The 25547-nt window shown below is 37.5% G+C and overlaps 1 protein-coding gene across 1 annotated transcript in view; it reads right to left on the minus strand.

Annotated features, from left to right (window-relative positions):
* Nucleotides 1–3646: 3646 nt before the first annotated feature.
* The window catches only part of LOC5579530 (raf homolog serine/threonine-protein kinase phl), a 41855-nt gene continuing 19954 nt past the window's right edge, over nt 3647–25547 (minus strand). Inside the window, exons 2-4 of the mRNA XM_021855008.1 lie at nt 24297–24950; nt 24063–24212; nt 3647–6912 (exon numbers count right to left, since the gene is read on the minus strand). Coding sequence (XP_021710700.1) covers nt 5956–6912; nt 24063–24212; nt 24297–24950 — 1761 coding nt within the window. The 3' untranslated portion in view covers nt 3647–5955. The remainder of the gene's footprint in view (nt 6913–24062; nt 24213–24296; nt 24951–25547) is intronic.

Here is a 25547-nt window from a genome sequence, read left to right on the forward strand (position 1 = left end):
TTTGACACTTATTACATACCAGGAAAAGATAACGTCGTAGCGGACGCGCTATCACGCATATCTATTTCTGATCTAAAACCAATGATTATGACAGTAACAACAAGATCAAAAAGCAAAATAAATGCACAAAATCACCCATCTGACGCGGAAGGAATTGATCACCCTAAAACATCAGATCTGGAATATATAGAGATAAAAGAGTGTCCTGAGATTGAAAAATAGAATTCTCCCCAAAAGAAATAAAAGTACCGCGAATAAGTACGTTAGTTCACCTACGGGGAATAATAGAAAAAGTAACGGTTTACTTAAAAAGTAAGAAAGATGTGCACATAATTATCAAAAGAACTAAAAGCGCGCTATACATTATCGAAAATTTAAAGAATTTGAATCTAAAAGGTATACCCAAAATAACAATAATCGGGGATGACGTAAAGGAAATAAAAGACAGCAAAGACAGAACAACAATCATAAATGATTATCACATATTACCAACGGCTGGTCATGCGGGAATTAATAGAACCTTGCATACCATCCAGCAGAAATTTTACTGGCCAAACATGAAACAAGATATCAGAAAATTCATTAAAAGTTGTGAATTGTGCCAGAAAAACAGAATAATGCATAAAGCAAAAACACCAATGATTGTAACTACAACGGCTATAGCAGCATTTGATATTATTTATTTGGATTTAGTTGGTCCGTTATTGCCGAGTGCAGAAGGAAACCAATATATCCTTACTACGCAGTGTGATTTAACAAAATTTGTCACTGCTACAGCGATAAAAGATAAATCAACTGAGACAGTAGCTAAAGCCTTTGTAGAAACGATTATTTTAAACTATGGAATACCAGCAAAAATTGTAACGGATAAGGGAAAGGAATTTATGTCAAAGCTATTTTCAGAAAATTAGTGAATTATTGAAAATAACCCAACTGAATTCAACGGCGTACCATCATGAAACAATTGGTGGACTGGAAAACACCCATAAAAGTCTAGGAAATTTTTTGCGGATATATAGCGGAAATTCACCTCTAAATTGGGACAATTGGTTGAAATATTACCAATTTGCCTACAACACGACAGTGCACACCACTACAAACAAAACTCCGTTTGAACTTGTATTTGGTAGAATGTGCACCTTACCAACAAGTATATGCGACATAAAAATAATTGATCCGATCTATGACTTTGATAACTATTCAAAACTACTGAAGTTTAAATTGCAAACTTCACAAAAAGAAGTAAGAGAAAAACTTATCAAGGAAAAATTAAAACGAAATGAAAACCATAATAAAAATGCTTCAAACAAGATTTATAATCAAGGAGATCTAGTTTTATTGAAAAATGAAAATTGTTCAAAGATGGACAATATATATATTGGACCATATCGAGTTGTTAATGACGAAGGTCCCAATGTAAAAATAGAAATAGGCAACAAACATGAAATAGTTCATAAAGGAAGAATCAAATATTTTAATACTTAGCATAGGACGTGTGGTGGATGAATATTCCCACGAAGATTAAAACAAATATAATACAAAATAATGTAAACAAAATAAGATACCCTTCACAGTATATAGTTGTAAAAGAAAATAGTTTTAAATTTTAAACTGTAGAATAAAATTTAAAAATTGTAAAATAGGGCGTGTGGTGGATGCGGCCCTGTATACGCGTTGGACTTATCCATAAGCGCAAATTAAAGTAAACAACACATCAGCATAAAGGCGATCGCGCCACCCGGGCGATGAACGCATTTATGCTGATGTAGCGAAAAGGGTCACGTATGCACCACCGCGCGATAGCAAGTAGGTCTGAATAAGAATCAATAAAATCATTCCTAGTTAGAACCCCAAAGGAGTCGCGTCGTCTCTTAGTTCGATGACCATCCAGTTCCATCCCAAAGTCACAAGTGCATAACCTCCACGTTCTATTACACCCAATTTTGACATTTTTCACAGCATTCTAGAGGATGATCTATTACCCCATATGCCAAAAAATTCAAACAACTGACAAGCGACTTATAAATCTTAATTTCGTCTGTGGTTTTTAAACCAGCCAAGGTGCTGAAAAGAACATAATTATAATGAGCCTTTATGTAATACGTTCCTTGATTGTTCTTAAAAGTTCGCCATCAATAATCTTAAGCAAAATTACGAACGGTTAATTTAAAGAAATAGGTTGATTCAAACGATTATTTGATTTTTCTTCAGTACCGAACATATCGGTATTCAATGCCTTTCAGTACCGGTATTGCGGTACCTACAATTGGTCGGTATTTTAGGTTCTGTCGGTACCAGTAATACAGGTACCAAAACCCAGCTGATATAGTGCTATTATACAGCTGACATGCTCCATAATAGCCGTGTAATAGCCCTATAAGGTCAAAACGGGGAATTAGCGGGCTAGTGATAACTTGGGCAGGGCTTAGAGGTTCAAAATGGTTGCCGAAAACTCTACATCCTCCTATAGATATCACAGGAGGTTGGATGTTGTTAGCGGAAAGGTAATTGCCGTAGAATACGTTTAATCAAATTTCGGCCTGTTTTATGTTAGGGACGCGATTGGGATTGGATTCATAACCTTTCGCTATGTAAGCAGCAGCGGTAGCCGTTAGACCACCAACCTTGTTACTAAAACACATTAAATGCAATGTGCAATTTACATTAAAACAATACTAATACACCGATTGTCAAAGCTAATCAACATGTGAGAAGGATAAAGAGGGAAGGAAAACATTAATAACACTATAAAATATTGCACAATACAGTATTACTGTTGCAGCCTACATCCTAAGCGGAGATGAATAAAAAAAGATCATAAAACATTACACGTAATAAACAAATACTTAATCGCTAAAGGTCAAACAAAACTAAAATATCACAAAACACCACCAAAGCTATACAAAATATATCACAATACGGTTAGAAAAAGAAAACTACGGTTACTTTTTGAAAAAATAATTTTAATAAAATGGTATACTTACTATAATCAGATATTATAGAAACCCGTTGGTCTCAGGATGAACTAGTTCAAATTCCATTGAGTGAAATTGTTATACATGGAGGTTCATTTCTGTGATATAAGACCGCCTGTGGTCTGTTTTGTGATATTATGGTTAACCTTTTGTGATTCGTTTATGCGTATTTCTTTCATAACTGGACTATCGCAGAAGTTTTTACAAGTGCGGAAACGCTAATAAAAGTGCGCGATGACATCAAATCGAGTCGGTATCTTCAGCGGACTCATTCTTCGCAAATCAACGAATAAGTGCTCTGAAGACACATACATATGTGATACAATCCTGCACTTTTATTCGCACTTGTGAAGCCACACTTCGCAGTTCAGTGGTGAAAGAAATCTTGCGTCTCTTTTCAAAAGGACCTATCTAACATTGAGAGGCTCTCTTTGTTTACTTTCTCTTTAATCAATAATGTGGTTTAGCCTCTTCTATTGCGTTTAATTGTGTGAAACGCTAGCCAATGAATTGTCTTGGTGAAAAACTTCCCAAAAGCATTAGTAATGCATGTTATAATCGAAAAAGAACGATGAAGGAGAAAATTATGCATTGTTACATAGGTCCTTTAGTAAAGTTCAGCAAGAATATTATTCTTTTAAAACTGTAACACGAGTAAAAGAAATGTCACATTTGTTTTATTTGATATCCATCTTAGTTTATTTTGCAATCAAATTTCTGGTTTTTGTTTTTGCTTTAGCAGTTAAGTCAGGCAAAACGAGTGTTTAGTTTTGTTCCATGAATGTAGAAGAGTCAGGATGTTGCGTCAAATTTAGCGTTCGTTTTTTATGAATTTATTCTCTCTCCGCTCGGGTACGTAGCTATGGGCGGCGCAGTCTGTTCTGATATGATAAGTACGACACATGATAATTTCGTGGTTATCGGCAGAGCCACGCGAAACACTATCGGCCATTTTGGATTTCAGTTTAAAGTTTGTCTGACACTCATTCAGCAGCATTCACACTAGCGAATGTCGAATCGATGGACTACTGGCGCCTCTGAAGGCTCATTTACGAAGTTCACATGAAATTCAAATTCATAGTTAATGTGGGTGAGATGTCTTCCTTCTGTTTGATCATTTATTGCTACATCAGGCGGTAAAGCTTTCGGTCAAAATTCTACATTTTGTAGGATTTATTATTATTATTTATTTTTATTAAAAAGACTTTCAGCTCATTTTTCGATTTTCGTATGTTTCATATCAGATCAAGCTACGCCTAATATGCAAACTGTTTCATCACAAACATATGTAGAATTTCTGGCTGCTGTTACGAGTTTAAGAGTTATCAGTTTTCATTTCACACGTGGTTGTGTGTAGGGACTTCATATCCTCACCAATGTCCCGGGTCATGTTCGTTTATTCTAGCTCGTCGTCGGTTCTCTAAACGTCATTAGTCGAACTTTGTTCAATCGGGTCATGTTTCATAGATAACGACATAACAATCGTTTGCTTTTAAATTCGATTTTCTCCATTCGTATTCGTACGGAAACCCGATTGCGAGCCCCGATTCAGGGATTCGGCTGCACTTGCTACAGACTAAAACTGATTTTTTCTTTTATGTTCGATGAAAACTCTAATACCGGATATACAGCAAGAGCTTGAAAATGTGTAATCGATTGTTATCGTGGATGAGAGGGAAAAAAATGGAGAGTCTAATGCCGAATCGAACGTAGGAATCGATTGCATCTACTATGCCGATGTTTCACAAGCAAAGGTATACAATGATACAGGTACTGACAAAATTAGTTCGTTTGGGCAAAGAATCAAGTTTTAATTATAGTCAATCGTTTGAATACGATCATTAGACAAGTTCGTGCACGAAAGAAATCTGCTACCAGCCCTGGGAGCTTCTAAAATGTTGCACGAGGATTTTCTGCAAGCAGAAAATGAAAAAAAAAACTTTTGGTTTAAAAAGAGTTTAAAAAGAGACCATCCTTCAAAAATAGAGACTTTCATTAGAATAGTGACCAAGTCTCAAAAAAAACTGTTACCAGCTCTGTTTTTCAGTTTAGGAAAATGTTCGAACCTCATTTGAGTCTCACCTTTTCTCAGCGACTTGATGCTGAATGACCATATTGCAAACGATATCGCAAACATTTTATCTAGTGTGTTTATAGCCGTTAGAGGAGATCATTCAACCCAAGTGTTATTCTGCTTGATTATATCAAATGATTGTACAGGATTTTTACACATTTTACACATTTCAATGGCACCACTATCAGGAATTCTTGGATGGATAAGTAACGTAGTTAGCTAGTAATGGAGGGTGGGGGGAACTTATCGTGTGTTCGTACACTACCTTAAAGGCTATTCGATATTTGCATAATTGCTGATGGAAATTTAGGTCAAAACGTTAACTAAACATCACGTTGCGCATAACAGATCTTGAGCAAAAGACGCAAATCTTATAGCTGCTGATTACTTTCCACTGAACTAATAACTAACTGAAATCATCGACAGGTTGTTTGTACACATAATAGCCACTAAAGCTAAATCATATTTACAGAGCATAACGTAAACCTAGACTCTTAGCATAAAAAATACAATCTCTTTTCGAATACAGTTTCCTAATCAGATTTTGAAATAATTCCAAATTAAAACGATGATAAATTATTTCTCCGCGCCACTCTTGGAAAATGAATGGGATTACACCTCTTGTTTGTCTTCCGCGAAGCGTATTTTTGCATAATCTAGTATCATGTGTAACGTATTTTATTCTCTCCTCAGAAGAGAAACCATGTGATTATTTACACCAGTCTGACAGAAATAGGAGATGCGGCATCAACTTCACCCATCATTACAACACAACTTGCTCCAATCCACGTGCTAATCACGGGGTTTATGCTCTCCAAGAGAATGGTGATGAGAATCTTTCTTCCAAATACCAGTAACATTGAACTATCATGTAGTGGCTCCCGATTTTAGATCCGCGCGAATAAGCTAGATATTGCCGGTTCCATTGTAGAATTGAAAATTGTGGAAATTAACCGGAGTCTTTGGGCTGGAGCAAAGATAGAGAAAATCGTCATTTTGGAGCTGCGTTTGGGTGAAGTTGGGCTCACTCGCACTGCGGTGAAACTTGGGCAGCGTGCGGAGCATATTTTCGAGCATGTTCAACAGTAGCCGGAAAAGAGGCCGATCTTCGCGGCTGAATTTGATGCAGTCTTCCACAATACGCTTGAGAGCTTGCGGACAATCAGAGCGTACGTTGGTCAGATCGGGTCGCAGTTTGCCACAGCCGACCATGAAAAGGATTTGATCCTTGTTGTTGATGTGACTGTAGGGTAGCTGTTCAGTAAGCATCTCGTACAGAACAATTCCAAACGCGTAAACATCACTCTGGAATGAGTAGGGATTTACCTCTTTCATTCTAATGACTTCTGGAGCCATCCAGAGAATGCTTCCAGTCGGTTGATTAGATTGCTGCGAACCGGACCATCGAACCTTGGCCGTGGCCAGGCCGAAATCTCCTATCTTAACCGATAAATCGTCATGTAAGAATATATTGTTCGATTTGAGATCCCGATGAATGATATTTTTGGCATGCAAATAGTCCATGCCCTGCGCTGCCTGTCTGGCGATATCTATTAGCGTATTCAATTTGAACTTTGTCTCAATAACGTGAATGTGCTTGTAGAGGCTACTGCCCTCGCACCACTGAGTAACGATCGCTAGCGAAGGTTTACTTACACAACCCATGAATAACAGTATATTACAGTGACGAGTCTTCTTCAGCATGGCGACCTCGTTCTTGAACGCCTGCAGTTGCGCCGAGCTGGGTGTTTTGACGTTCAGCGTTTTCACGGCCACCGGCCCATGCCAGTGCGCCTTGTAGACCGTTCCGAACGAACCGGATCCGATACGCTGCCCGATCAGGATTTCCTCCGCTTGAATATTCTGAAAGAAAAGATAGAACAAAGTCAATGAGCAAATCGAATAGTTACAAGGTATAAAACCATATACTGTCGCTCTAGGCATAATTGTTCATTATAGGTATAGGGATAAAATTTAGATTCCCGTTTCATTAAACTGTCTGGATTCTATTTGGGTTTTATAACAACTGTGCAACATTTTCAGCTCTATCGGTGAAGCCATAATTTAGCGTCAGCCGTTCAAAGTTTATATTAAATTTACTATGGGAAAACATGATCTAGGACAAAAAGGTTGATCTAGTGACTTGTTACTCTCTTATGCTCTCCCGACCGTATCTTATAAGTATTATCAGGAACAGATAAAACAAGAGTACAATAAGGTGATCTACCCGCATTACGGACCTGTCCACTTAACTCTGTCAGTAGTTGAATTTGGTACAACAACTTTGGTGAACAACTTTGCCGAAGACGCAATCATTTTAAGTGGTCTAAATCCTGAGATACTCATAAAAAAGTTTCATGCTCACTAGCGTGGCCTGGTGACGGAATTCCGTAGCTCAATGAGCCCTTTAGCTTCTGAACAACACTTCTTAAGACACCAACCTTTCAACTCGTCAGGATCTAGAGTTATCATATGTTCCAAAGGTTACATTCTCATCCCTCAAGGTTCATAAAGTGCAAGTTTGAAAAAGAACCCCTACAGACCAAGCTCTCAACTAATAGGATAATCCTCAACTCCTAAAGGTAGATCGTACTTAGTACTGAAATATCACCGAAGAAAGTACTGTGCTATCTATCTATAAGGCATACGAGATTCGATATATTGAGATGTATCGATTTCACTTGAGCAGTGTTGCCAGCTACGACGAAGTTTTAACCCTTCATAAAAATCTCGATTTACGTTGAAGAGTATTCCAAAGTTTTATGATTTTGATCTCTTCTTAGTACTTCTCAAAAAGTGTTGCCAGCCACATGAACATTTGTGTTTTGGTCGACTGTATGGCATGCAACAGTTCGTTAGACGTTGGTGAACATTCGGTATCGTTATCTATAATATTTATTGGTATCTGCATATAACGAGAGACGTTTCGATACTTCCGATATATCGGAATATCGATATTTTGCTTTCGATATCCGATATTTTGGTATTGATATTTCCTATTCAATATATCGGTGGTATCGATATTTCCTTCCGAAATATCGTAAACCAATAGTTGTAAAACAATTGTAGGGTTTTCTAGTAAAACAATTGATTTTTTACCATTTGAAAGCAGATCACATACAAATTGTTATATGATGTATCAAAAAAGAAGATATTCATGTCCATATCGATCAAAATGTCGATAATATTGAGGTTTCAAAGAATTGTTTGCATATCGTAGGAAACTCAAAGTCAGGTAACTAAGCGAGACTAGAATTTTGCGCCCTTTAAATATATCAAATGATATTGCGATATATCTATATTTTGATTCAACATATCGGTGGTATCGATAATTCGATTCTAAAGTTGTATCGAACGAAATAGCGATACTTCGCAATATCGGAACATCTCTGATGCATATAACACTCTCATATAATTGAATCTTTTAATAACAATCGAGCAATGTTGCCATCTATTATCAGAAAATAAAAATTTAAATGGTCATTTTGGAATTTTCTCAATCTATGCTTCAACTTTGCGAATATATCGGATCAGTATTTCCGCATCTAGACGTTGCATTTTTCACGCTGATTTTTTTACGACCGATTTTTTTTTATGACCCCTCTATAATGATCATAAAGAGGTTGGAGTGTGTCTACTTCAAAGTTTAAAAAATTCAAGTTGGAAATAAGTATTTGAAACTCCATACAAATTTCAAAAGTCGTTTTCAAGTACAAGAAACCCTACAAGTAGCATCATGTTATGCATCTCCGAACTGACTAGCTACAAACCCAACTTACTTTTGCATGCTGAAAAAAACCTTTATTCCTTGATGGATTTTTTGGATGAATTTTCAGAGTTTCCGAAAAACTCTTTTAGTTTAAGGTCTGAAAGTTTTGAAAATATGTTTCAGATGGTTCCAGAGTTATTCCGAATTGTCTTGGGGTACCAAAATTGGATACATCATCCTTTCAGGATCCTGATGAGCTAGACGGTTGGTGTTTTCGGCAAAGTTGTTCAGTAGAACAAGGGCTACCTGGTACTGAAAAATCTGATCGGGAATTCGTCCGCTGGCTGGCGTAATAACATTTTTTCTTCAATTTTCTTTAACTTCAGATCCTGTTGAGCTAGAAGGTTGGTGTTTTTGGCAAAGTGGTTCAGTAGAATGAGCAGTGACAAATCTGCTTGGGAATTTGTCCGCTAGGTGGCGTTAGTAACATTTGTTTTAAATTTTCTTTATCCCGAGTTCCTGATGAGCTAAAAGGTTGGTGTCTTTATATCAAAGTTGTCCAGCAGAACGAGGATTATCTGGCAGTGGGAAATCTGTTTGGGAATTCGTTTTTTACCTTGATCAACTAAATGTTTAGAACTAGGATAGTTCATTTTGGAAAGGCTTTATTTACCGTCTTGTGGAATAATTCTAATTTTAAGACTAAATATCTAAGGATTAACAAACTTCGCCATCACAGTAAAATATGTCAGTATTTTGATATTCGAAAACAGTATTAAAATAATTCAATATCAAATTTTACCACAATAGCTCATTTTACTATGCGTACGACATTCATTGAAGATTTAAAAAGTTTTTTGCAGGAAGGACATTTTTTTTTGTTTCAATGCTAAATTTAGATATTCAAGTCAGAGAACATAATTTACAAATATTTTATCTACAGGTGAATAGCTTATTTAGTTATTATTTTGTTATCAATATCTAAATATTTACATATTTGTTTTATTTATTTTCACTTATGTTTTAGTTTTTTTTTTATTACAATGGCAAAATATGATATAATTTAATTTTAATGCCATACATTTTTTTAATAAAAATTCTTGTTAATTTCAATAATAATTATGTATTAGGAAACACTACACACTCAATCTGTTCGGTAAAGTGAGTTTTGGAAGCATTAGGAGAAATCTTTCCTTTTTGCAAATATGCAAACTTTTTTGCAATCTTTTACAGAAGACACGCAGGCATTGTCCTTTGCCTGCGTATTAGTAGTTCATTTGACATGCTGATCTAGAAGCGCCTATTCCAGGGCAGGTTGCCCGAGAGTCTACGGTTGGTCACAAGTACTTATCAGTGAAACCCCAATACCCATGTCTATCAATCTTCAGGAAATTGTCTTGAGAGTTTATGTATCGCCTTTGAGGAGTAGTGCAAGTTACTCTAGAATGGCGATTCTATAACAGGTTCCCCTTGGGGCACGGTTTGCCACAAGCAATTATCTGTGCACCCCAGAAAACATGGCTATCAATCTTCTGTTAATCATCAAAGAAGTTTATTTCTTGTCTATATATGGTGCACCCGATGGGCTATGATTGGCCTAAGAACTCAATTTCTGCTCCATAAGGAGCTATCAAAGAAGTTGACCCCGGAATGACCATATAAAAAAAAATCCCCATCCACCAAGAGAAGCCAAGAGTTTGTTAATGTTACAACAATATATTTTTGAACTATGTGGACTCACTAGCCGAGTTGATCCTAGCACAGATTTAAGAACAAGATTGTAGAAGACGTTTTCCTGGGAATATAAAAAACATTTCTCTAATTCCACCATCCTGCAAAACTCTCACTAGAAATCAGGATACGCCACTCATTTAGAAGCGCATTTTAGAAGAGCTGACATGCAAAAAAATACCTTATGATCAAGTGGTCGGATGTATTCCTATGTAATTCAGACAACATCGCACTGTCATGTCAGGAGTTTGCTGTATGACTCCTTCAGAGATTCTTCCTGGGAATGTTCAAAATATTCTTCTTGTCACTTTTCCAAAGATATCGCCTGATGTTGCATAATAATCTTGCGTTTATTTGTGTGTTTTCTAACGTATTGAGCAGGGAACGTCGTACACTCGAGCCGGTATCACGTCGGGGTCACCAAATCAACGCCGCGATTACAACTAACTCAAAGCGTAGCAGTTTATTTACTGATATGATCGTGTGAGCAATGTGTACTGTCTGAACTGAGCTGAACTTGGTGGTGGTTTTCTTCGTATGGATCCCGCATTGTGGCTGCCCGAGCAAAGCTTGAGATCATATTGAAAACAAATTTTTATGTTGTTATGTCGCGAATTTTGATAACTCAGTTTGCTGCCATTTTGGTCGTTTTAACGAAAAGAAAAATGTTTACCAATTACCAAACATTACCAATAATTTGAAATGATAGCAGAACGAAAACAAAATATGATATCGAATATTTCAATGACAAATTTATATCAAATTATGATATCAGAATATGTTTCCGACTTGCTTTCTTTTTGATGTTGGATTTTGCTCGGGACGGTGCCATCGTTTTAAGCTAATTGAAAAACTGAATACACTAGGGTTTTTTACATCGGTCATAAAGAAAACACCGCGTAAAAAATCTTTGTTTCAAAAAACGACATAAAAAAGACTTCGTGTTTTTCGGCGTACAAATCATAATGTAGAACATTGTTTTGTATGGAAAAAAATGACTCAGTTTTCTACGTCGGTTTTTGAAATAACGCGGTTTATTCACGCGGTTCAGTGCAAAACTAAACCGCATAAACAAACATCAGTACACTGATTGCCCGTCGATCACAGCCGAACATGCCATAGATCGCCTACAAACATATAAGTCTACATGTATTACATCGTTCAAAGTGGGAGTTATCTGATATGTGAATATAAAACCATAACAGAACTCTCGTCTGAACGAAGCTATAAATCATCATACATAATGAATTGCGTGAAGTAAAGACACAGTAAAGTATTTGGTACATACATTGGCCGGATTTATAAATGTTAGAGTTCCAAAGTTTTACGGGGGCGTCATACCATTTTTTTATAAAATTGAATGTATTCATTGATAATCACCCTTGTATCTGTTATGCTTAATGTTCTGTGTAAGGATGTATGTTTAATGTTCATAATCCCAGAAGCATAACTTGGAGTCATAATAGTTTTAGTCATGGGTTGAGTAATAAAATTTTAAAACTAAGAAAACAAACCAGAAATGTTATTAGATCATTTTTTTTCGACGTTTTAAAATTTATCACATTTTTCTTGAATCTCTCGACTTTTCAATGTATTTAATTTTTACAATGTTTTTGAATAATTCTAAATCAATTTGAATGTGGCTAAGTCAACTAATTCTCATTCATGAATATTTGAACATTTTGTTTGAATATTTTGCTTTGATATTGTTTTTCGTCATTATCGACTAAAGTTTCGAAATGCTTTGAAAAAAATGAATTTATGGAATCACCTTGAATCTTTCAAATCTTTCGATATGATAAAAAAAAGATGGTAGGTAACCGTATCCGATTCTTGGTATTTTTATTCACTTCAGCGTGTTTTTTTCTTAAAGCTACTGATCTCATATCTGGCCACCATATGCGTTGCATTGAAGTGCTTCTCTATGTCAAAATAAATCATGGAAGTGCCCACTTTCGTCAAATTCTAATAGTTCCTAAATCTTCCTAAATAATAAATATTTTTAGTCGTAATTTTATGGGGGTCCCTGAAATGTGAGGGCCCTTGGGCTGTTGTCCCCTCGGCTGCCCCATAAATGCAGCCCTGAGAGAACCAAGTTTCTATTGGGTTGATTAGCAAAAGACAATAGAATCATCAACATTGCAAAAGGGATAACAGGTATGTGACTATTGTCGAAACTATAATTAAGTAGGCAATGAAAATGATAACGGATTCAGCTAATTTTATGGGGACACATAATTTGATATTATTTGGGACAAGCGATAAGGTTATTTTAGTTTCGCTGTGTAACAGCTTTAACACCATAGGAATCCAGGAATTGTTACAGAAATTCAATTTTGATAACTCAAGAGATCCATGAAATTCTTTGACATTTTTATCAATATTTTTCAAATAGAGACTCATGAACGATTTTTTCGGATTTTGCGGTACGGTTTGTTAGTGAATGAGCATGATTATGATCTTCCTGATGGGTATGATTCCTAATCAAGCGATCGTTAACTGAAAAATGAGCATAGCATTGTTCGATACTTTACCAGGCAAATTCCGGAAACGACCGTTATCGTAACGGATATTATCTTTCATCTGGCACGAGGCTCAACGACTCTCCTTCGCGAAGGGCAAGACCAAAAATTTGACTTATGATTACCCCCGCAATCCGAGCATATAAACTTGGTAGTATCTTCCTTCACTGGACAGACGTCCTAAGCGTGAGAAGAACCTCCGCAAATCATGCATTTAGCATCTATGCGGCAATTTTTTGTTCTATGACCCCACTTTTGGCACCGACGGCACTGAGTGGGGTTCTGGTAATTTCCTCCATCGAACATCGAACATAAGTTTTGCTTTTGCTGAAGCTTCAATATTATTTAGTTCTTTTTTGTTAAAGTGAACTAAATAATATTATTGAGAAAGCTTTGTCGTTCGGTTTTGTCGTCATAAGTAAAAAAAATGTGCTTTTTCTTTTCAAGATGTTTGAGAAGAAGTTCGCGATCTTTAAGAGTTTCCGGCAAAACGCGACAGTCTGCTTTCTTTGCGATTTGGAAGGAAACCTTGATTCCCCTAATGGAGTTCAAGATCTCCTGCCTAAATCCCGCAAATTCGGAACAACTGACCACGATGGGCGGCATTCTTTGTTTCCTCACTTGAATCAAAGAGCCTGGGCTAGAGGCTGCTTCGATTTGGTGTTCGGAAAATTTGTCTAGAGCATCGAACTGATTATTCATTTCATCCTTGGAAGAAAGTTCGCATTCCGGAGAAACGTCCTTTCTTCCATTCTTGCCGCGTTTAGTGACAGTTTTAAATCTCACTTTTTGGAAAGAAGTTGTGAATTCAGAGATTCACCCTTTCTTTTGTTTGTAGTTGCAACCATGTTTAGTGAAAAAACGAAAGAAGACGTGACCTCCTAAGAGTTTTTTTTTCCCAAGACGGTGTCCAAGAAGGATTACCACCGCTAGCTTTCGCCAACGGGTCCAACGAAAAATCGAAGGCACGGGTCCAAACAAGGATCGTAAAGGGATCAATAGTAGAAAAAATAGCACTGGAAAGTACTGTTTTAGTAGCACTGAAAAGTACCGTTTTTAATTTAAGCACTGAAAAGTACTGTTTTTGTACCACTGAAAAGTACTGTTTTTGTACCACTGAAAAGTACTGTTTTATTGCTTTAGGTAGTTTTTAAAGAAACTTTTCCAAGAGCAGAGAGAAATCGTGTACGCACAGCACGAAGGTACGATGCACACTGAAATTAGGATAATAGTGTTGCCTAACACAGCACAACTAGGATGTAATGTTTAACCTTCCTTGTGCATTGGGGTCATTTTTGGCCAATCGGCACTCTAAAGGAGCTGTAACTTTGTAGAGAAAAGAGATAGGAATCTGAAATCTTCTGACTTTTTCTACTTTCTGAAAACGAACATTTTCGTTTTAAAAGAAGCTTTCAACGTCCTCTAGAAGTGACGCTACAAAAAGTGACACATAATGCATTAAGGGTAAAAAATGACCCATGATTTTGAAACAATTTTAAAATCAATTTTTGAACCAATTCTCGTTCTTTTAGCTTTATATGAACCCTGGGCATTATTTGTAAGTATGATAACTTTGGACGCAAGGGCTCAAGGGCACCAGGAACGTGTTTCAGAAGGAACTGCCTACATATAATTTACAAGAGCACCAACGGTACCAAAAATTAGATGTGGTCGAAAAAATCCGGAACCGGTTTCGGTAGAGTGTGATGAGGATATTTTCAGACCATCATATGGTCGGTGTTTCCGTTAAACCAGATTAAAAATATCAAATCGGCATCATTCGACAAGTTATTATTCATGTTTTGAGACCAGTTCAAATGTACCTCCAGGAATTATTTCAGGCATTTTTTGAAAGATTTCTCCAGGAATTGTACCATTAATTCCTCCAATTCCTACAGCAATTTTTAAAGGAACTCTACTAGCCACTAGAGATTATATCAGAGATTCCTCCGAGAATTCCACTTTTAATCGTTACTAGATTGTTAAAACCGGTTTCGACAGGGCTCCAGGATTACCTTCAGCAATTCCTTTAGAAGGTTGGCCCAGGAATTCCTTCAGATATTTCTTCGGAAATTCTTAAAACATTTTCTCCTAATATTATTTTAGCTTCCTCCAGAAATGGACCAGAGACTCCTCCAACCAAGAAAATCTCTACAAACATTTTTGGCTTTATCAATGAATTCCTCCAGGGATCTTAAAGATCCTGTCATTTCTCCAGTGATTTCTACATAAATTCCTCCAAGCATACTTGCAGGAATTTCCTCAGGTAAACCTCTCAAGATTCCTCCAGGAAATATTGCGGAGATTTTTTCAGGGATTCCTCAAGAGATTCCACCAGGAATTTCTTCAGAGGTTCCGCCAGGGACTCTGAAGACATTACTTCAAGATTTTCCTTCAAAAATTCTTCCAGGGATATCTCCAAGACAATCGCAACATGAATCACTCCAAAGGGCTTTCCAAGTAATCCTCCAGAAATTCCCCGATTTTTTTTTTCCAGAGATTCGTTATTGGCCTCCGAAAAGTCCTGTACAAATTCCTCTAGAGATTCTCTTAGATTCCTCTAAGGATTTAATCAGAAATTACCCTAGGAGTGCCTCCAGGGTTTCCTCCAAGATTTTTGCCATGAATTGCTCGAGGAACTCCTTTACTGAGAAAGATTTTGAAAAGCCCCAGGATAAATTCCTGAAGTATTCGCTGGAGAAATATATTGAACCATCCCTGGAGGAACTTCTATAAAATTCAATGAGGAAGATCCCTGAATGATCCCCTCTAGAAACAAATATGGAGAAACATCTGTATTATGGACTAATTCTTAGGGTAATCTCTATAAGAATATCTTCTAATCTGGGAATATCTGGGAGAATCTCTAGAGGGATCCTTGCCTAATCCCTGGAACATTCTTTGGAAAATCCTTAGAAAAAAATCTTGCAGTAGTCTCTGGATGAATAGTCGAGGAAATCTCTGGAGGAATTCCTAAAGAAAACTCTGGTACAATTCTCAGAGGAACCCATGAAGAGATTTTTCTGGAGTAATTCTTGGAGAAATTCCTGAAAAAATGTTGGGTAAGTCTCTGGAGGAATCACTGAAGAGATTTTCCTGGAAGAATCCCTAGAGGAGCCTCTGGAGAAATTCCTGTAGGAATCTCTGAAGGATTACCTGGGTAATTTGCTGAATGAATCAATGAAAGGTTACCTGGGATAATTGATGAAGTGGTATTTGAAGGATAAACTGGGTAAATTGCTAAAGGAATCCCTGGAAGCATCTCAGGAAGAATCCCTGGAAAAAAAAACCTGAAGAAATCCTTCACAGATAAACATATTTAAATTTCAATGTAGCGTAAACAGAAGAGTATAGTAAAAGTAAATCAAATTCATCTATTGTTACAGCATCACGTTTAATTTTCAACTAAAGATGCTTGAATGTTACATGATCGTGTAACTTTAAAGCGCATTCGATTGAAAAATAAGTTATTTGTCGTTGACATTTCAGTTTATTTTGATGCTCCAAATTTGTGCATGAAAATAAACTGAAATTCACAACATATTTTTAGCTGTGTTGGAAATCCCTGGAAGAATTACTGTGAAGATTTTAAGGCAAAAATCCTAAAGAAATCCCTGCAGCGATATTTCTGGAGAAATTGGAGAAATCCATAGAGAAATCGTTGGAGAAATATCTAGAGAAATCCATGAAGAGATTTTCCCAGAGCAATCTATGTAAATATTTTTCTAATGTAATCTCTGGAGAAATTCTCAGAGTATATTTTTTTATCATTTACCATTTATTAATAACAACCTCCATCTGACTTGTGTCTTAATGAAGTAAAAAACCATCTACATAAAAATAAACATTAATGAACTAAAGCAACTACAGTGTAAAACACAAAACATACTTAGTACACATATAAAACAAATTACTGGTCGGCTTGATTGGTACGAAAATGTGACGAAAATCGGTGCTGTACTGCAGAGATAGGCACGTTGAAGTCGAACAGGTGAGCAACGCTATTGAAAGTGTTCGACATGAAGCGAATCGGATCATGCTGTCCATAACGACTGTAGCGGCCTTCCATCCATCCAGCGGAGAAAACTCTGTCTTCGAAGGGATCTTTCAGGAGAATTAAAATTTATTCTGGCCAGGAGTTCGGACGAATCTGTTTCCATTTAGCAGCTTCACTACATACATGGCCTGTGCAGTTCAATGTCTGCCCAGACAACCAGAAGTCGCATAAAAGTTCACGTATGATGTATAACTCGGTAATTCATACAAATCACATCAAACCCGCAAAACACTGTGGATAAAGTCGTCAGATTGATGAGTTTCCTCGCATAAAACGCATTTTTCTGAGTTCATTTATACATTTTGTTTCGTCCCGTACACTCGTACAAAGTAAGTCGAATCAATCCGTAGCAGCTGTCAAATCAACATTTAAGTCACATAAGATTACAGGTTAGTTCGGTAAAACATTTATACACTCGCATTGTATGCTATAATTCATCACATAATATATGCACGTATATCGCTTCCACTTTTGTACGTAGAAGGCCTTTCGCGACATCTTATAAGTGAAATTTTGCACATACAAAGCCTCCAGGTGATTTCGTTATACGTACATTTTGGTTATCTGGGTGTTCTCTAATGTGTCAATTCCCAGTAGCTGACAGCGATCGTGGTAAGAGGTAAGGTGCTGATCATTACGCCAAGCAAGAGTCCTTAGTGCAAAGCGCACAAACTTTCGCTGCACTGATTCAATGCGCGATACCCAGGTAGTCTGAAACGGACACCAAACGATGTCGGCAAACTCAAGAATGGACCGCACTAGTGGGCAGTACAGCGCTTTCAAACAAAGCGTGTCTTGAAAATCATAATAATGGTAACTGTCATAATAAACCCGAGCTGTCGGTTTGCTCGTGATATGATATCATCATAATGAGAACGGAATGTGAGTTTTTAATCTAAGATGACACCGAGATCTCGTACACGTTGTACCCGTTCCAGGAATTTACCGGAGAGTGAGTATAAGTGTGTGGAGTGACAGGATCCTATTTTAACACAACCAAGTGTCCGGACCTGGATTCTCGGCTCATGATATAATATTTTCTTCCTTAAACGTAGCTCGATCATGTTTCAGTAGCGCAGTATTTTTTCGTGATTACAAACACATAAATTTTGAATCTCTAAATCACACTTTAACTACAATTGATTGGTCAGCTCTTTACTCTATCAATGATTCTAATTTAGCTTTAGACTATTTCAATCAAGTAGTTTTATCACTTTTTGATCATTTCGTACCTCTTCGTTCTAGTAAGCTTGTCAGACATAATAAATGGTTCAACAATGACATTTCTAGAGCAATAGTAGAGCGAGATTTTGCTTATCGTGTTTGGAAGCGGACTAAAGGTCAACAAGAAAGAGACCAATACAAACGCTTACGAAATAGAGTAACAATGCTAATCAATCAAGCTAAATCTGTTTATATTTCTCGTTCATCTGAATTATCTCGTTCAAATAATGACTTGTGGAGAAGACTGAAAGAGATAAATGTTAAAAAATCTGGCGCTGGTATGCTTTTCAACAACTCTTGTGATGAGATCAACAACTATTTTGCGTCTAACTTTACCGTCGATAATTATTTTCCTCGATTATCACCATCGAACGAAAATGGTTTCAGATTTGTTACTACTAATGAATACGAAATCGATAAAATGATCAATAGTATTACCTCGGATGCTGTTGGATTAGATGGTGTACCTCTTAAATTCATTAAATTGATCTTACCGTTTGTGATTACACCAATTACTCATGTCTTCAATACAATCATTTTGACTTGTAACTACCCACGAGCATGGAAAACAGCTAAAATTTTGCCAATTCGTAAAAAATCTAGAGGCTGCGATTTAAAAAATCTAAGACCTATAAGCATTTTAAGCGCGCTTTCAAAGGCTTTTGAAAAAATACTGAAAAATCAAATGCTTGAATCTTTGAATAATTTTAATCTTTTAACGGATGTTCAGTCAGGCTTTCGTGCGGGGCACAATACAACATCTGCTCTTTTAAAAGTCCATGATGATATTCATCGTACAATTGATAGGAAAGGAATCGCTTTTTTGCTTTTAATTGATTTTTCTAAAGCGTTTGACCGAGTCTCCCACTATCAACTGCTTCGCAAACTTTCGGATCAATTCAACTTTTCTGCTCCCGCCGTGAATCTTCTGCAGTCCTATCTAACGGATCGCTCACAACAGGTTTCAATTGATGCAAACCTTTCTGAAATAGCTCATATTGTCTCAGGCGTCCCGCAAGGATCAGTTTTAGGCCCTTTACTGTTTACCCTTTTTATAAATGACCTACCGTCTGTATTGAAATATTGTTCCATACACATGTTCGCTGACGATGTTCAAATTTATTTTCACTCCTGCAACCTTTCTTTGTCAGAAATGGCTCACCTTATCAATGAAGATTTATCAAACATCTACGATTGGTCATGTCGCAATACTCTACCTATTAATGCTTCTAAAACTAAAATAATGCATGTTTCGAGGGCTCGTCAGTCCCAGTCACTACCGGTCATTTCCTTAGGAGGTGAAACTCTTATGTAAATCATGTTTCAAACCTAGGGGTGATATTTCAACATGATCTAGAATGGGATTCCCACATTAATATTCAATGTGGAAAAATCTATGGGGGTTTAAAACACCTTAAGCTCACGGCTAATATGGTTTCTGTTGAAATTAAGCTTAGATTGTTTAAATCACTTATTCTTCCGCATTTTTTGTATGGTATAGAGCTATTACAAAATGCTTCAGCTCGAGCCTTGGACAGATTAAGAGTTGCCTTGAACTGCTGTGTTAGATGGGTCTATAATTTAACAAGATTTTCTAGTGTTTCACGACTACAGCACAATTTATTAGGCTGTAATTTTTATGATTTTTTTAAACTACGTTCTTGCATAACACTCTTTAAGATAATCAAAACAACTACACCGCATTATCTCTTCACTAAACTGCAACCATTCCGTAGCATGCGTACTTGTAATTTTGTTTTACCGCAGTATGCTACATCTCATTATGGTGGTACCTTCTTCGTTCGTGGCGTTGTGTTTTGGAACCAACTACCTCTAGAAATAAGATCTATAGATCGATTGGATAGGTTCCGAACAGAGTGCAGAGAGTTTTTCAACAGAAGGAATTAGTATTAGAAATATGAAAATAGCAACGTATAAGTGAACATAATTCAGAAACTGTTATGTTTAGTTTTAAGTATTTTTGTAACTAAATGAATTCGGAATGCAATAATTGAAAAAGGTGTAACCTTACATTGCAAATTAATAAATATAAATAAAATAAAATAAAAAAATTGAACACAGTGATCTACCAGTAAGATATGATCGGAACCATTCTACGCTGTCGTGAGATATTCCAATCCTTTCCAACTTTTTTTAGTAGTATTCGGTGATCAACCCGATCGAAAGCAGCCTTCAGATCAAGATAAACAGCGTCTACCTGCCTTTCGTCATCCATTGCTTGCAAACACGTTGAGGTGAATTGAGTGAGATTAGATGTAACAGACCGCTTAGGGTCAAACCCATGCTGATCAATTGAAATATAATGGCTGCAACAATTAAACAGCGCATCGTTTACAATAAATTCATAAACTTTCGAACTAGCAGAAAGTGAAGTTTTCCCGCGGTAATTACTCACATCTCGTTTATCCCCGTTTTTGTGAATGGGAAACAGGAATGAATGTTTCCAACGCGATGGGAACTGCTTACGTTGAAAGGACAGATTGTAAATTACTGCCAGCGGTTCATGTAAAGCGGGAAGACACCGCTTAAGCAACACCGGGGGAATTCCATCTGGCCTAGCGGAGTACGAGGATTTCAGCTTCCTTGTCGCCCTGCTTACATTTTCAGCATCAATCCGAAAGGTGGTGCTCAACTACATCGATCGGAGTGTCATGCATACCGTCCTTGAGAGGGTGTTGCTGCGGAGTCGTTGAAAGCCGTTTTAAATTGTGCAGCGAAAAGTTCGCACTTTTCTGCAGAAGACCTGGCAGTGTTGGACCCGTAGTACATTGACGTAGGTAGTCCATCTTCTTTCCGCTTTGATCCAACGAAAGTCCAAAACTGTTTCGGATTTGAGCGCAAATTTTGTTATATTCCCTCTATTCTCTACTAACAGAATTGAACTGTTGCATGAGATGTGCAGAGCGGTGATTGCAATACCTATATATACAGCATCGTCGACATTATCAGCCGAGTTGAGGAAACTCCGGTCAACAGAAAGCAAGGCGGCGTTTAGCACATTATAGTCGGCCTTGCGGAAATCGAGGCATGTAGCATCAAATATAGGCTCGAAAGACACTGGAGCCATACAGCAAACATTAACTTCTAATGGCGGTGGACTAATTATCATCATATTTTCTGATAAAATTTCTGGAGGATGATTCCATGGTTAACCTTTGAAGGGTTTTTTGGAGGAATTCTTGAAGGAATCCCGGGAGGAATTTTTAGAAGGTCAGAACGAATCTCTGACGAAATGTCAGAGGAAAGTTTACCTGGAAAATTTCTTGGAGTTAGCGATTTTTCAGGAGGTATTCCTTAAGGAAGTCCCAGAGGAAACCCTCCAAAAATTCGTGAAGTAGAGAATCGCTGAACTTCTGATGGAATCCCTGGAGAATTTCCTGATGGAACCCATGGAGCCCTGAAACCTGGGGAAACCTCTGCATGTATCCTTGGAGGAATCCATGAGGAAATTTCTGATGAAATATCTGGAGTAATCCTTGAAGATATTGTTCTAGTGTAACCCATGGAGAAGGCCTTGGAGACATCCTTGCAAGGATCTTCATAACTTTTCCTGAATGAATCCTTGAAAGAGTTTCTGAAAGAATCTCTGAAAGCATATCTGGATAAATTGCTTGAAGAGTTCCTGGAGGAATATCTAGAAGGATTCCTGCAAGAATCCTTAGGGAAATTCCTGAAGAAATTCCAGTAAAAATTTCACTTGAGGACTTTATTAAGGATTCAGTGGAGGCATTCCTGCGGAAACCACTTGCGAATTTTCTAGAAAAAAAAACTTGTAGATTTCCCTGCAATAATACTTGGAGGAATCCCTACAATAACTTCGGCAGAATTCCTGAATGAATTGCTGGAGCCCTATTGGAACTGGTTTAAAAATCATAGTGACCAAAAGTTCTATCCGGAGGAATCACTGTTGATATCCCTAGTGGAATCCCCGGAGAAATCGCTGTAGAGTTTACTGTAGATCTCTGCGGAATTTCTAGTAAAATCCCATGAGAAATCTTGGAAGTAATTCCTGGAGAAATCTCAGGAAAAGTCTCCGCAGAAATTTCTGGAGATATTCTGGAGATTTTTTGGAGTTATGTTTAAACTGGTCCTAAAATTGCGTTTGCGGACAAACGTTCTTATTTTCCAGGGATAAAAATACTTTTTACTTATAGGTATAAAACATGAATAGTAGGATGTTGAATGATGCCAACTCGCTATATTATCAAATTTTCATAATTTACCCCGGCGGAAATGGTTACGAGTATTCGGATAAATTTATGTTACCGTTTAGATTCGAATCCCGGACAGCTTCAAATTCCGAACACTCTACTTTGTATGGGAAAGATTTCACTCGAAAAGTTTCAAAATGCGCCGTCAAAAAGTTCCCTATTTTGAAGATGATTTTTATAAATATTTTACATAGCAATCCATGAAATTTTACAATGTTCAACTAGTTTTGACGTCGTTCTAACGGCTTAGTGCGTTTAATTAATGTTTCGACTATTATGATTGTGTTGTCCGGAATTCGAATCAAAGTGTCCGGAATATGAAGCGAAAGTGTGGTTGTGTCCGGAATAAAAATCATGAAGAACATTTTTATTAATTAAAGTGAATTAAAGATGTGTAATCCGAATCTTCACCCACCATTCAAAATTTAAGTGTTTGCAAGGCCTGATTACGCTAAAATTTTGAACAGAACGATTCAGTTTATATGTGTAGTGATTAGTTGTACTTCACTGAAGCCTTAAGTGTATGTTTGATAGGCCAAGATCGCCGTAGCGGTAACACGCAGCTTTTCAACAAGACCAAGCTGACGGACATGGGTTCGAATCCCATCGGTCGAAGATCTTTTCGATTTGGGAATTTTTATGACTTTCCAGAGCATAAAGTATCTTCGTATCTGCCACATGATATACACATGCACAAACATTCAAACGGCAAAGATAGCTCTCAGTGAATAACTGAAAAAATTCTCTTAGGAACACTAAGTCCCGGTTCAAACGTAACGCAAGAAAAAAGAAGACGAATTTTATGTTTGATATTTGGTATGGTGTCTATTTAAATCTGGATGAAAGATCATGAATTTTGAGCTCTCGCATGATGGAACTATATAATGGTCTGAAAATGTCCACATCACACCCTATCAAGACACGGTTCCGGAATTTTCTGACAAAATCCGGCTAAATATAATTGTTGGTGCCCTTGCTACTCTTGTAAATCGGAATGAAAAATCATGCAATTTGAACCGTCGTACCACATGTGTATGAACTTCTGCATATGATATGTACCAGATTCTTCTGAAATAAGTTTCAGGTTCCTTCGGGCCCTTGTGTCGAGTGGCCATACTTGCAAAAAATGTTCAGGGTTCCATTCTCCAGTTTCATATGTTTCAAATAGAACTAAAGGAACAAAAATTGGTTCAAAAATTGATTTTTGAGAGCTTTTTAAAGTGATGAGGCATTTTTGACCCTTAATTCATAATGTGTAACTTTTTCTCAATGCATTAGGAAGGTTAAAATAATACCAACTAGTAAAGGAATTAAAAAAATGTGTAGAATTACTACATTTGTCTCAACTTTGGCCAATCAATATGCGGTAGAAATGTATCAAAATCTCCAAACGCAGTTCTCTCAGTAGTATATTTTTGAACATGGGACAATTATGTGTAGAACGATAGTCTTAATCTGTATCACTGTTATATCACCCTTAGAACATTGCAAAAATTCGTGGACCATTGAACGCTTCGAATCACACAACGGATACTTACCCAGTTCTCCTCGGACTGCTTCGAGTCCCGTGGCGAGAGCAGATTCTTATTGCTTTCGTCGGCCGAACGTGCCCTCGGACGTTTGCTGTGCTTCAACGTGTTCGTTGGCGATGCTTGAGTGGAATGTGAATGTTCCTGGTTAGCTTGGGCCTGTAAAGAAAGCACATTTTCAATTAATATTGAACGAAAGCGAAAAGTAAACAGAACGCCAATCGTTTCGGAGTTATCTACAACTACCTGGAGTGGTCTGCAGTTGATCAACGGTCGGTTGTCTACCGCGCCGAACAGCGGTTTCATGACACTGTTGATGCACACGTTTGGCGCCGAATTAGATCGGTCCTGCTGGTTGAGCGAACGGGGATGCCGCAGACTAGTGTTGTAGCCACCGGTGCCGGGATTGATTATTCCTACCGTGCTCTCCGGATTGGCCAGCAAATGGTGATAGAAGGTGTTGTCCATGTGGCGCTTACTGCACACCAGCGGCACTTTGTCCACGCACCGCTGATGGAATCGGTAATTGCACTGATTGCAGTAGAATCCCGTGAAGAGCAATCGGCGACAGCACTCGCAGAACGCTAACGAGAAGAATGTCTTCCGAATGAACTGGTGCGAGATGTAAGTGGGAAACCCGATGTCCAGAATGCGGACAAACACCTCCTCGCAATTTAGCATGCTCACATCGGTGTCCCAGTGGATCGGGTAATCGCTGTTGGCCGACGTTACCTCACAGATGTCACAGGTAAGGTTACGTCGCTTGAGAGCTTTGGCGAGTGCATCTTTCAACCGCATTCCGGGGACCACCTGGACCGATGTTCGCTGCTGATTTGGTAAGTGAGCCCGCAGTAGCATCTTGGACTGGCGGCTGAGTGTGCCGCACATGCTGTCGACCTGCGAAGAATAGGAAAAAAATCATCATTGAATACCTATTAGAAGTGTTCTTCTTTTGTCTAAGATCGAATCATGGAAACTCTAGATATCCTACACTGCCCATACTCGCAATACAGTCCCATTAGGAAAATCATGATGTCGCGAAAAACGCTTCTAAACATAAAACCAACATTTTCGTTTTGCCGCTGCTGGCAGTAGTAAATGCTGGTGGCATTGCTCAATATACTATCATTGCAATGTGCCAAAACCGTAAACAATTAAAATTTAGTAAAAGTGATTGTTTTTTCCCTATCAAAATTAGTGGAATTGCAGATGGGACTCGTTATCCGAGTATTTTTCTCACTAAACGCTTGAATACCCGCATACCAGTCCCATTACTTGGGATTCGCTTACTTTGTTATCTTGCACCTTGACACATTGTTGTTCAAGTTTACAACCGTGTACTATGTACTTTTTGTTTTGCAGCTTTCAGTTATCAACTATTTTTCAATAGTAACAATGTTGAAGTTCTTAAGTTGAACAGTGGTGATAATGTATGAGAAAATGGTGAAGATTTTCCTGAGTTCAAATTAACTGTTACGGTCGGCTCTATGGAAG

This window comes from Aedes aegypti, chromosome 3, assembly GCF_002204515.2.
Source record: "Aedes aegypti strain LVP_AGWG chromosome 3, AaegL5.0 Primary Assembly, whole genome shotgun sequence".
NCBI lineage: Eukaryota > Metazoa > Arthropoda > Insecta > Diptera > Culicidae > Aedes > Aedes aegypti.